We start from the raw sequence: 13,482 nt of genomic DNA, 5'->3' as shown, positions 1-13,482 counted from the left end.
ACCCTTTGAGACAACTCTCAATTAATACTACGTATAACAATACATTGGTCTCAATTTAGAGTAAAAAAAAAAAAAAGAAGAAAAGAACTAAATCTTACACTTACTCTTTGAACTCATTGGCAAATCGTATACTCGCAAAACCTCGTGCTGCCACACACTGGACTGGAAGGCGCATTACGCTTTAGACATTCAATTTTAACAGTGATTTTGTTTTTGCATTTTCTTTCCTTTTTTTTTTTTTTTGCCTTAAACAATTTGTTTTTACACATACCTGATCTAGATTTAACTAACTCTGATTTATCAAGCCCTGATAATCCAGGTTTCAATCCCAGATGAGAAAGCAGAGCTTTCCTACCGCACAAACACCAAGCTGCTACAGAAACCTCGACTAGGCAAACTATCTTGTTGCTGTAGCACTGTACAGTTTTGAGCCATTAAAACCGTTGTGACATTTTAATAACGCCTCATTTATTTTCCTGGGGAGCTTGAATGATAATAATGCAATTTATGGGCCAAAAAATAAAAATTAAAGCCTAAAAATAATTGGTATTGTTTAGAAAGAAATGTATTTGGATAAAAAAAAAAAAAAAAAAGTACAGTAGCAGAAAGTAACATGTTTACATTGTAAAGGCATTATTAACGCAGTTCTTTTGGTATATATAATTTTTTCCATCTGCTACATTTCACTACTCTCCTACTTAAATCTTCATTTTAAGGTAGCTCACTGATATTTCAGTCTACACGGGTTTAATTGGACTACACGCATAAATGAAAATGACAGCAAAGAACGGTTTCACAGAATATGAAAGTGAGACAGTTATTGGAGAAGTGGAGAAAAGGAAACGTGTTTTATTTTGCAGTGTCACTTCTGGAATCTCACTATATTTACTGAAGAGAAAAAACAATGGAAGCTATTAATACTGTAAGTGAAGAATAAAGAACATTAAGGGGCACCTATATTTACCCAGAATTACCAACAGTAATGTCATAGCAGAACTTTGTTCATGTTCATCATTATTTTTAATAGGGACTGAATGATAAAATGTATGTCTCAATATGGGTTTGTGCTTGTAAACAGGAAAGGATTTTTAAATTCTCTGGGCTTATTTTTTATATCTATTTCACTGCATCAGACCTCTCTCACACACACACACACACACACACACACACACACACACACACACACACACACACACACACAAAAGGTTGCTCCATTCATTCTTTTTATCGATAGTTTGTTTGGGGGAAAATATACCTGTAGATCTCAGCTAAATGGATATTTTGCTGCTGTCATATCTTTAATTAAAAGGTCTGTTCTGCTTTTCTGAGATCACAAGACTGAGAGAAATTTTTGACTTTTAAAGCTACTCTGTATATACTAAATTGTATCCGCACTTATCACAATGTGGAATTAATCAACATTTGCGTAGCATCCTGATGGGGAGACTCGTTTTCTTCAGTGCCATGTAGTCACAATAGCATACAGAATGGATCCAATTTAAAAAGCTAATTAATGTCACTTAAATTTAGGATTATATGGGGGGGGGGGGGGGGGGAAGAAGAGAGACCTTGAATTTTGTCCTTGTTCACTAAAGGGACGTATGAGTCATGTCTTGTAATCCTCTAGGACCCCGTGAAACACAAATGAGAACACATTAACATAAAGATGCAGACAAAAAGAGACTATCAAAGTAACATTACAGTAACATTTTATCCCTTCCTCAAAACAAAACAATCTTTGAGCCGTGGACACTGAACATTTACCAAATCTATAAACAAATTTTTAAAATTATCAATAACTTGCTTAAGAAACAAAAATAAATAAATGGAGATGGGATAAAATGACATTGGTGAGTCAGACGATATTTGACTTCTTCATTGTTCTCCACCTGTCCTTCAGGTTGATATTTGTTCGATCTTTGAAGCCGTAGTGTTCCTTTATCTTACACCAGTTGCCCTCTCCAAATTTTTTGACCCCGTCTTTTAACTTCTGCGTCTCACTCTCTGTCCATTTCTGCAACACAATTGAAAGATTTGTTAGCTTTTTCCTACTGTGGAGAGTCCAAACATTGTTTCAATTGTTTTTAATGTAACTGACTAAAGTGAAATGTCCTCATGTGTACTGCATTATTCATACAGAAGAAGAAGAAGAGAAGAAGAAAGTGTGTACATTATTGTACTTTATTGAGCCCCGTGGGGAAATTGCTCTCTGCATTTAACCCATTCACTCAGTGAAGCAGTGGGCAGCCATTGGGCGCCCGGGGAGCAGTGTGTAGGGACGGTACCTTGCTCAGGGGTACCTCAGGGTAGCTGTTAAGGGGAATCGAACCCCCGACCTTCCGATCATGGGGCAACCACTCTACCTACTGAGCTATCCCTACAGGAACTTACATTTGTATGATGGTTGCAAATGAGTACTTTTTGTGCAAAAGAGGAACAAAATATATATGCTAAACTGTAAATGGAGATGCCTGTATTGAACAAAGAGTTTGACTTAGTGTAATTTATGTAAATAAATTATAAATTAATTATTTATATTTATAAATAACATCCACAGGAAAGTACAGTGACAAGTTAGCTTTGTAGCATGTTTTGCTATACTTACCCTTTTCCTTTGGCCTGAATTTGAATTGGTGCTCATGTCTGAGCCTTTGTAGGAAGGCAAAAAAACAAACAAACAGAAAAACATTAAAACCAGATGTTTCAGATGGCAAACTTGCTTTAGTCTTATTGAATATTTATAAACATTTTATATTTAATGAAGTGTTACATACCGCTCTTGTTAGGGGTAACATACGACTCTTCGCCGCCCTTGCTCTCCTGTGCATCATGGTACAGTCGCTTCCTGTGAATAAGATCCAGAGTGTGTTTTTGTTTGGCAAAATGATTAAGCACAACTACAAAAGATAAAAATTAAAAATGATTAGAACTATTACTCAATCACGCTGGGTGAAATATTCACCCAGGTGTATTCTACCACTTTTAGTTTCTCAGTTACTGGCGTTTACTAACCATTTTAAAAGACGAGGACTTTTCTTTTGACCAGAGTCCTTGTGAGGAGTGGAGGTTGTTTGTCGGACAGGATGAGAAGGTGACTCACTTGGTGAGCTCTCCACTGAAGAGGATGTAGTACGGCTGACGTCCATATTATCCTGATTCCTGAATAAATAAATAAAACTGGTCAAATATCAATCATGTTGTGGACCTAAAGAAGACAATTGGGTGAGTTGTTTTTTTTTTTTTAGCATCCTACTAGGATTTAGGACTTAATTGGGTGTTTTCTGCTATGTCTAATTGGAAGGAGACCAGGACATGCTGGAGTGATTTGGCTGACATGGTGAAAACAAAATATACCCTCAGAAGACCTAAAACAGGTGGCTGGGGATAGGGAAATCCAGACATCTTTGCTCAGGCTACTGCCCTCATAACCCAGAGCCAGATAAGTAGCAGAAAAATGGATTGATGGTTGTTATTAGTTTTCACATCAAAGTTATTATAAAATAAGTTCAAACATTGAAAATTGACAATCTAGTAACCAGTAACAGGTGAGAAATGCACATTTGGACTTATTGCTTAGTAAACCATCAAACTGCTGTGCTGCAGCATAACTTTCCCTGCTGGATGCAGAGTCAGAGGAGTCAACTCAAACAGCTGAAACAAACGGTTTTTAATGTTGTATATCTACTAAACAGTAACTTTCTCATAACACAGTGGTTCTCAAACTGAGGGGCAGACGTAAGTTGTGGGGCATGGACGAGGCGAAACAATCCGGTCTTTAAGTGAGGACGTGATGAATCCTGCTTCCCGGCCCAAACTACTCTGTGTTTAATAAGGCTGTTGTGTATTTAACACGTTTTAATGCTTTGTATCTTGTTCTATTTAATCTCAAGTCCCTAAAAACAGTCAGTGATCACTGTCGGCCTCTCTCAGTTTTTATTACAGCTAATCATTTTAAATCTGTTTTTAAAACCTTACGATGTAACTGCAGCCCAGCCCATGCAGCAGTATATTAATGACTAACCTCATATTGTGGATGGATTATCTCAGTTGTTCTCCTGACTGACGTTTGGTCTGTTTACAGCATCCTGCCATGCGATTGCATTTGTCCCTAACCTTTGGGAACCCTCACATTAACTTTTTATCGAGTGGAAAAAGGTTAGCGTTCATCCTCCAGCTTCACTGTTTATATGATCGCTAGCGATCACGTAGCACATCATTATATACCAGCTAGTCCAACTTCAGTAACCCTACAAAAGTCACTGCTGTTTACTTTTCTGTCTTCATTTATGTCGGAAGTGATAGCTGAGCTGTACGTCTTAATTTTTTCAGAAATCCCTCGGTCAGAACATGGTATATTATATTTAGATGGAAATTAGCGAGCTAACTCCCTGCTAACTTCTAACTCCGTTAAACTTCATAGATTCAGTTTTCATGGATGCCTGGATGTTAAACGTAATTGTTACACCTGGTAGAGCAGCCACACTGATCATTTTATTACAGATGAAAGAATTTAGACAGTTTTTAACTCTCAGTGATGCTGCAGTGATCGTGTGACTTAAGGACCTGCAGCGGAGTTTGGGCCCAGGCACGGCTAATGACGTCAGACTTAACGACCGGATAGCAAAAACATCTTGCTATTTGCTACTTTAACTTACCTGGTGCGAGTTCTGTTGGCTTGAATGCAGCTCTTTTGGGTGGGCGTGGCACCTTTTTTGTCTGTTCCCCGACACTGACGGTCTTTTTTATTAGATGCAGACAGTGTCTGTGGTGTTTTTTTCCTTCTGACCTCAGGTTCCAGTTCCTCTAAAGCGGTTGTGCAGCGTGAACTTGCCTGACTGTCTGGTTCCACCACCAGCCGAGACACAGTGTAGTTCTCTCTTTTACACAGCACAATCGGATTCTTAAAGTGTAAATCTGCCCAAATTGGAGGAATGGCATTTGCTTGTGTTGGTTGGTCTGCTGGGGAAGCTTCCATAGGGCCTCCTGAGTCTCTCTGAAATAACAGTTCCTCCAAGTCCACACTTGTGCACCTCTCTGATGTCATGGAAAGCTGTTCGCAAAAATTTTCTTTTTCCAGCTCCTCTCTGTCTACTTCTTCCTCCAACTGAGCAAATGTTTTTTTATTTAAACCTGTGGCCAGGGATTTGTAGGCCGCTTCTAGCCTGGTCTTCGGGATAAGTGAATGTGTACTGGAAGACAATAAAATACTATTAACACTAGAAAACTGAAAAACAGACAAACAAACATCCTGACAACAAAAAGGTATGTACAGTTAATCTAATACATAAATGTTTTTACATGCATGGACAGTGTGATCACATGAGTGCAACATACAATTAATGCAGCTGCTAATGGTGAGTATTAATATAGTTAATAATCACTTCCAATTCAAAGAAAAGGGAGAATTATTTTTCTTCACACATTTTCAAACTGACTGTTGTTTTGCCACTGATCTTAATAGGCATTACTATGGACATTACATTAACATTAGACATTACTAACATTACTAATCAACTAAGAGAAGGGAAGCGATTACCATGGTACAAACTGGACAGTGGCTATTTGTGAACTAGAGCATGGCTGAGGTTCAGCTTGTTCATCACTTTCAGTTGTTGTGCTGTCTTGATCCACAGGGGTTTTTTCAATGATACGTTTTGCAGCCTGGGATGCATAAACCAAACACACACACACACACACACACACACACACACACACACACACACACAAATTCACAACAAAGAAACTTCCATGAACAGGATTTCTGAATTGATTACATATGAAACATGGTTTGTTCTTCATTTGAATCTCAATTCTAGTCAAAAGACAATGCACTTAAATTCATAATATACAGCAAGTTGAACCTTTCATGCATTTACTAAACACACTGAGCTATTAGGACTGCTCAAGAAAGCAATCTGATATTTGCAGCCTTAAACATCCTGGTCTCTTCCTCACAAAGAAGAACTTATTATTGATTAATACTAGTATTGGAAGATACTACAAATCAAGGTGTCAGCATATATTATATCTGAGCTGAAAGAGCTGGATCTATGAAATCCTTAATCCTTAAGCAGGAAATTACAGCAGGGATGTACATGAAGAATAGACATACCGGTAATAAAGAAACATATAGAAATCCTGATAATTTTACAAGATGCGCAGGCTTTAAAAAACACCAACAAAAAAAATATCTCCAAAACCCTGGAGACTTGGTTTAGAGCAGGGGTGGGCAATTCCAGGCCCCGGTGTCCTGCAGGTTTTAGATCTTTAGATCTCTGGGTCAACACACCTGAATCACATGATTAGTTCGTTACCAGGCCTCTGGAGAACTTCAGGACATGTTGAGGAGGTAATTTAGCCATTTAAATCAGCTGTGTTGGTTCAAGGACACATATAAAACCTGCAGGGACACCAGCCCTCGAGGCCTGGAGTTGCCCACCCCTGGTTTAGAGGGTACAGTTTAATGCTGGACTGCAGTTTAATGCTGTCAACCTCATGTAACAGCAATTTCTTTGCAGATGCACCGGGCAGTGTACATTCCATTTTCCCAACAAGTGCTGAAATGTCTAAATGCAAAGATGGGCCAATCTTGACCCCAAATGTTTAAAAGGACTTCACATTGCTTAAAGTTATTCTATTGATTAGTTTCTATAATTAACTAAAAAAAACAAAACATATTTAATACAGAGCATGTATACCTTATGAAGAAGAGGAAGGCTGAAGTGGCAGATCCTCAGGCAAAACGCAAGCATCTCCTCCTTGAAGTGCTGAAAGTTGATTTGCTCAATGACTTCATGAATCTTATTCTTTTTCCTGATGAGACCCATGAATGTTGCTCTCTACAGAAAATGTGAGAAACGTGACATTAAAAATATAATGTGTTTGAATATCTTAGCATGCACCATTTTAATTTTTAAATTGTTTTAGGGATGTAATAAAATCAGACCCAACATTGTTTAACATTCATGTGACAGAAAATGAAAACTAGCCAATGCAGTTATTTGATGGTTTTGTTGTAAAGGGGGAGGTTGGCCACTGGAGGGAGCTGGAGCTAAAAAACAAATGCAGAAAAAGTTGGGGAGGATTCTACAGTGAAATGAGGCTCCACCATCCAAAGATCATTCAGTGATCAGTCAACCCCATCCAGATAATAAAAGGGACACTTATAAGGCATGCAAGCTAAACCAATTGTTTTAATTTGTCTTTTCCACATAATGTCTTCCTGCACCAGCGCTATCATCATATCAGCACACTGATGACTGTGGCTGATGAGGAGATGCAAGATGGGAAAGCAGACTGTCCATTATCCAGTATTTTTATGGCCTAAGCTTGCAAAGCCTAGTAGATCTGAAATGAAATTAACCGTTGTGTCTTTGTCTACACTTAAAAGCTATAAAACGATTAGCAAAAGCTTCCCATCCTGGTTATTTTGTATTACACAGCATATCAACATCGATATGACAATGCTTATCAATTTTTAAACAAGACTTTACAAAATAACTTATCAGTAGGGATAAAGTTACACACTGACTTTAATGTAAATGTTATTATCGTGTAGTGAAAAAAAGGTTTAGCGAGTAACCTCACCTTTCCAATATTTTTGGGAGGAAAGTGTTTCATCAGCACCTCTTCTGCTTTCTCAAACTTACTGTTTTTGATGAAAATCCCCACAATCTAAAGACAGAAATATATTATTTGCTAAACAGAATATAATTAGAAACCACTGTTTTGATTGCCTTTGTAGACGTATGTAAGAATGTAAAAGCTGAACAAGTGCAGATATTTAAAATGTAAAAACAAAAACAACCCACTTAATTTAGGGAGAAGTTGTCTTTGAATTAGAGCTGGGCGATAGAACGATAACGATATGTATCGCGATATAACTTTTACTCGATAGAGAAATTAAGCTATCGCGATAGACTTCGCCGCTCTTGTCCTCAAAAAAAAAAAAAAAAAAAAGGTCAGCCAATCCAAATTAAGTAGCGCAGAGCCGAACCAATCACAGCCGCAGCGTCACGTCCGCGTGACTTGTTACGTACAGCACAAGTGCCAAGCCGCACGTGTGTTTGTTTGGGAAGCAGCCAGCGGGTAATGGAGCCAGCGGGTAATGGAGGAAATGAGTGTGCCGACTAGAAAAATCAACCGAGCGTGACCGAAGAGAAAACAGATGATGGTTCCAATGCCGGAGAGATTGTCGAACGGAAGAGCCATAGAAGTTCCGTAGTGTGAAGGTATTTCGGCTATTTCAAGTCTGACAAATACAATAAACTGGTGCATGCGTGACACTGTGCGCCACGTTATTGTTTCAGTGAAATGAATTTCTACAATACTGTTAATTCTACTCTCTGCAGTGTTTAAATGCTTACATATACACACAGTTACTGTCCCTCCACACATACAACTCGGTTCTGCTTCTATGCTGCAGCTTTGTTTACTTTTTCCCACCGAGGCTTCTAGACTTCTGATTGGCCAACATTTCGGCACGGTTAGGAATCTAGCTCCACCTGCTGCTTTGGCATGTTCATAGCAGCGTTTTCCTTCATTTCTGCCTTTATGTGTGGACGGGATTATTTTTTAAAACGAAAACGGAAAATCTCCGTTTTCAAAAATACCCGTGTACGTGTGGACGTAGCCTCAGTCTCTGACTGGAAGCGCTAATTCGTCATTCGGCTTTTGTCAGACTAAAGTAACTGTTAAAACTGTTTGAAAAGCTCAGCTATACAACAAGGAGAGATTGAGAATTTCCTTTTAGTTCTCAGTTTATTTGATATTGACAAAAGTTAGTCAGTTTTGTCTGATCTTCTGTAAAACAAACTAAGATTTATTTTTAGAATTAATATTTTGTTTCTAAGTGGAATTGACAATTTAGTCTGTTTTGTTTGTTCTATTTTGAAACTTAAACGCTTTAGCGGCTGCCTTTTGTGTAGTTTGCAATATTTGCCTTTATTTATCTGAAAAAGTTTCATGTTCCTTAAGTACATCTACCCTGTTGAACTTATTATGGGAAATAAATATTTAAATAAAAACAAGCTGCTGATTATTTCACATTTTACTTGTGAGCAACGGCACATTTAAATCTTACAAATATAGTTATTTGGCTTATATCGTGATAGATATCGTTATCGCCTGAAATGAAAAAAACATATCGTGATATGAAAAAATCTCATATCGCCCAGCTCTACTTTGAATGGAAGTACAATAAAGGAATTCAGCTCAAGAGAAATGCTTACCATATCTTTAAGAGAAGAGGACACCTTTTCATACTCCTGCTGTGGGATACTGAATTCCTGGCTTATTTTTTCCAGTAGCATTAAGGCTGATTCCAGAGGAGTTGATGGCACATCCATTTCAAATGAAACACCTGTAGGCAAAGACAAACCAATATTCACTGTTGTGTTTATTCACAATATTCGCAGTATGACGAGATGTCAACCTCAAATATGAATTTAGAGAAAGCTGTGAATCAGGCTATTGATTATGACAGAAATCAAACTTAGTTTTGTTATCAAGTATTCTTGATAATCAAGTATTCTATCAATTGAGTAATAATGGAAAATTACATTTGTCTCTTTAATAAGCAATTTTTAAAATATTAAATATTAAAATGAGAAAAAAAACAGGTCTTTTAAAATAAACTGCTCATTGAATTCTCTTTTAGAAACGATTTTTTTTGTTTAAAAACCGGAGCAGCTTGAGCGTAATGTTTTTAACACACCCCTGCTCTTAGATATGTTTCTGCTACGTTGTCTGTTTTTAGTTGCAAATGTGAGTGACGCCGTGACAACTGAGCGCTACAGAAGCAGTCCTAGTATTTATATGTCACCAGATGTCCTTTATATACCATGTATACACTCACTGGACATCACTGGACTATTAGGTACAATAATACCAATAAGTTTCAAAAGCTTCTTAATAGAAATTTCTAAAATCCCACCGCAGCAGCTGTAGCGCATTTAGGGATTTGGATATGGTAAAGACTACTTGTGGAATTCAAACCGAGCATCAGAATAAGAATTTCAGCGACTTTAAACATGGCATGTTTGTGGTGCCAGACAGGCTGGTCTGTGCATTTAAGATGTACTGGGATTTTCTCTAACAATCATCTCTAGGGTTTACAGAGAATGGTCAGATAAAGAGAAAACATCCAGTGAGCAGCAGTTCGCTGAATAAAAATTGTCATATTGATGGGAGAAGTCAGAGGAGAATAGTGAGACTATTTTGAGTTGACTCATTCACTCAAAATGGAAAATTCTGCCTGGTCTGGTGAGTCTTGATCTCCGCTGTGACTTTAGCATGTTAGTCCCCAATTCTGTTGTTAGTTGATTCTGTTCATCTGGACGCAGCGTTTTCAGTGGGAGAAACGTTTTGTCAGTCATCCAAGTGACTCCTTCAGTCTCAGCTGACTGCAGGTTTCCCCAATCTTATAAACAGTACATTTGCATAATGACGACTGAAACTAGCACCACCTCAAGTAGTGAAATAAGTTTGACATTTCCACCTTGGTGTTTTACAAACTACTTTTCCTTTGTTGGAAGTTGGGATCTAAAAAGGGAGCTGCTTCACTAAATCATTGGAAGCTGACAGGTGGTTCCTGCTCTGAGACATGCCTCGGCTTTTCTCGTTGTTGTCCACACTAGGGAACATCAAGGCATGGCGTTGCTACAACAGTGACATTGTGATATGATACTTTTGTGATATCAGAATATTACATAAAAATGTGTACTGGTATTTAAATAGACATCAATGGATATCATGTCAATATGGACCAAGGAAGGAAAATTATGTGACACAAATAACTGAGGCAGCTCTGAAAGCAAAAGGTGATCAATCCCAGTATAGGCAAGGTGTAACTAATTAAGTAGCCAGTGAGTGTGTAGTCAGACTCTAATCACAAGCTTTTATTATTTATATTGGCCTCTAAATGTGTCTAACTGTGGCATAACTGTGGTACAATGTATTGCAGATTAGTTACATACCCTTTTTTAATCATTTGACAGGTAAGTTATTACATTTTTGCAAATGATTTATTTTGATGCACAGAGCTGTACACTGATGTCGCTTAAAGAACCACAGTAATACTCAGATGTGCCGATCTTGTCGATTAATGTTGAACTCACCAAGGTTTTCACCCTCATTTATCCGGGAGATAAACTGCAACACTCGAAATTTCATTGCGATGTCATCCGTGGACTCCAAAGGGCGCGCCATAATACCTGCAATAAAACAATAAAGAAGCTTCTTATTTCCCCCAAACACACAGAAATTAATAACACAAAATAGCCTAAGTAACTGGCAATAATAGCTGGCTATATGCCCACTTTTTTAACGTCTACTGAGGTGTCTCAAATTGAAGGAATACATAACCGATTTTACTGACTGGCTACAAATAACATTTTCAGGTAATGTCAGTATCATGTTTGTCAGCATTAGAAGTACAGCTACATAAACACTTGGCATTATGACAGTCCTGTTGATACTCCATTATCATGTCACCTGGAGAGAAGTCTATGCCCTAGAAACAAGTTCAATAAATAAATAAATAATTTAAAAAAAACAAACCAAAAATAAGGCGTATGGAGGTTGTATTTAAGAAAAAGATGTCTTTTGTATGGTAATAAAACTATAAATATGTCATTAAAATCACCTTGATTTTTTTCTTAAAAGACACATTTTAGTATGTTGAAAAACCACTACGTGAACGTACATACATGTAAACAGAACTGAAATTGTTCCTTGTGTATATAAAAGATCAAAACAAATAAATAAGAGCAGCCTCGCTCGACATAACAAGACGATGAGTCCGCTTAGTCTCACAACAACACGATTCATGAAATTTCCCCCGTTTATTCATTTATTTTCTGTCAGCTGACGCCTGGAAAGTTTAAGAGCATGTATTATCGTAACCAAGATAGAAGACAACTTATAAAGGAGCACTAATATTTAAGTCCGCTAACTTGTATTAAGTTTGGTACGAAGTTAGGCAGTTCTGGTAGTACTATAGCTGGTTACGAGCTAGCCAAACTAGTCAAAAACACTGTTTATACTTACAGTCGAGTATATCTATAATGGCACAGAAATCCTCGTATTGTTCATTTTTAAAGAACTCTACCGCCAAAAAGAAGTAATAATCCACTAGCCAGCCGTTCACGACAGATTCAACGCTCACTTGATAACTGTTTACAGTCTCCTTTGCCGCCATATTCACGTCAAGTTAGACGGTAAAGCAGGAAAGCATTTAGGATGAAGGCGGGGAAAATTTGAAGGCTGGCCGAAAGGCAAACCGGGGCATTTTATTCTCCGAATTTAGTTTTTCAGGCAGCACTTAAGTCATTCCAGTTGTATAAAACCACAAGAGAAACTCATCCAAGACAATAAATATCCCCAAATAACGTTTAAAAATCGGTGAAACTACAACCATGACTGCCAGTCCAATATCAAAAATACAAAATTTAATTAAGACTTTAAAAAGAGTTCTGCCTGAAAGTCAAAATTCAGCTTACAAAACACAAGCGCTTCTTCTCTGAGCCGACGTTGCACTAGCAGGATAGCACTATGCTGCCACCCAGCGGACTGGAAGAAGCAGCGCTGTTCTTTTCAAATGTTTTTTACTGCATTACTTGTACCTTGCAAGCATTTTGCTCCATCGCTGCCAACTCAGCACACCTGTACGTTGCTGTAATACTTGCATTACAACAATACTAAAAGTTTGGTGTTCCCCTATTGAAATAATTGCTCTCATTTACATTTTTGTGCATGTCTGTTTCTGAGGAGGGATTGTGAATGAAGCTCAACTGAACTTTGAAGACTTTAAATGCTTAATTATGTAATTACAGTGTGTATTTTTTGGCTGCTGATTTGCTTAGTAGATCTAGAGTTAGTGATGGTGCGTGGGGTCAACCTTTTTGTACAGTGTAGGCAGTACCAGATGGATGGAAATAAGTGGCAGTATTTATTTCTGACAGAAGGAAAGGAGGAAGAGCGAAAGGGAAGGTTTTAGAAGCTATGGTGTATGGTTTGGAGATGGTGGCACTAACAACAAGACAGGAGGTGGCAGAGTTAGAGATTTTAAGGTTTTTGTTGATCGTAACTGGCATGCACAGGAAAAGAAATTAATATATCAGAGGGATGGCTCAGGCTGAGCATGAAGGAGACAAAGTTAGAGAAGCACGTCTGAGATGTTCTGGACATGCACAGTGGATGGATTGTGGAATATATTGGACAAAGGATGCTGAATCCAGAGCTGCCAGACAGGAAGAAACGAGGAAGACCACATAGAAGGTTCAAGGAGGTAATAATGAAGGCCATGCAGAGGGTTCGTGTGACAGAGGAGGAAACGAGGGGTAGGGTGAGACGGAGCAACCCCTAAAGGAAGCAACTGAAAGATGATTTGCACACTGCATCTGCATCACAAATGACTTAATATACATATACTCCATAATGTATGATGAAAATCAAAATCCACTCCAAATTCTGCCCAACCTC

General features: G+C 38.0%; 1 protein-coding gene and 1 long non-coding RNA gene across 2 annotated transcripts in view; one reads left to right on the top strand and one right to left on the bottom strand.

The window, feature by feature from the left end:
* Positions 1-461: 461 nt before the first annotated feature.
* On the bottom strand, positions 462-12,477 carry LOC146678439 (telomeric repeat-binding factor 2-like). Its single transcript, XM_085391832.1, has 11 exons — positions 12,049-12,477; positions 11,118-11,213; positions 9,231-9,361; positions 7,588-7,674; positions 6,699-6,839; positions 5,537-5,661; positions 4,656-5,189; positions 3,013-3,159; positions 2,775-2,845; positions 2,606-2,649; positions 462-2,014 (listed from the first exon to the last, which is right to left on the bottom strand). The coding sequence occupies exons 1-11, from the start codon at positions 12,197-12,199 to the stop codon at positions 1,856-1,858; spliced, it is 1,686 nt and encodes a 561-aa protein (XP_085247958.1). The 5' UTR covers positions 12,200-12,477; the 3' UTR covers positions 462-1,855.
* LOC146678437 (uncharacterized) overlaps positions 7,862-13,482 on the top strand; it is a 30,486-nt gene continuing 24,865 nt past the window's right edge. Inside the window, exon 1 of the long non-coding RNA XR_014908889.1 lies at positions 7,862-8,231. This is a non-coding gene — a long non-coding RNA (uncharacterized LOC146678437). The remainder of the gene's footprint in view (positions 8,232-13,482) is intronic.

The sequence above is a fragment of the Rhamphochromis longiceps genome, linkage group LG1 (assembly GCF_057381845.1).
Source record: "Rhamphochromis longiceps isolate RC_006_pf linkage group LG1, R_longiceps_female_GT1.1, whole genome shotgun sequence".
NCBI classification, from domain to species: domain Eukaryota; kingdom Metazoa; phylum Chordata; class Actinopteri; order Cichliformes; family Cichlidae; genus Rhamphochromis; species Rhamphochromis longiceps.
Note: the sequence above shows the minus strand (reverse complement) of the source record. Positions and strands in the feature narration are given on the sequence as shown.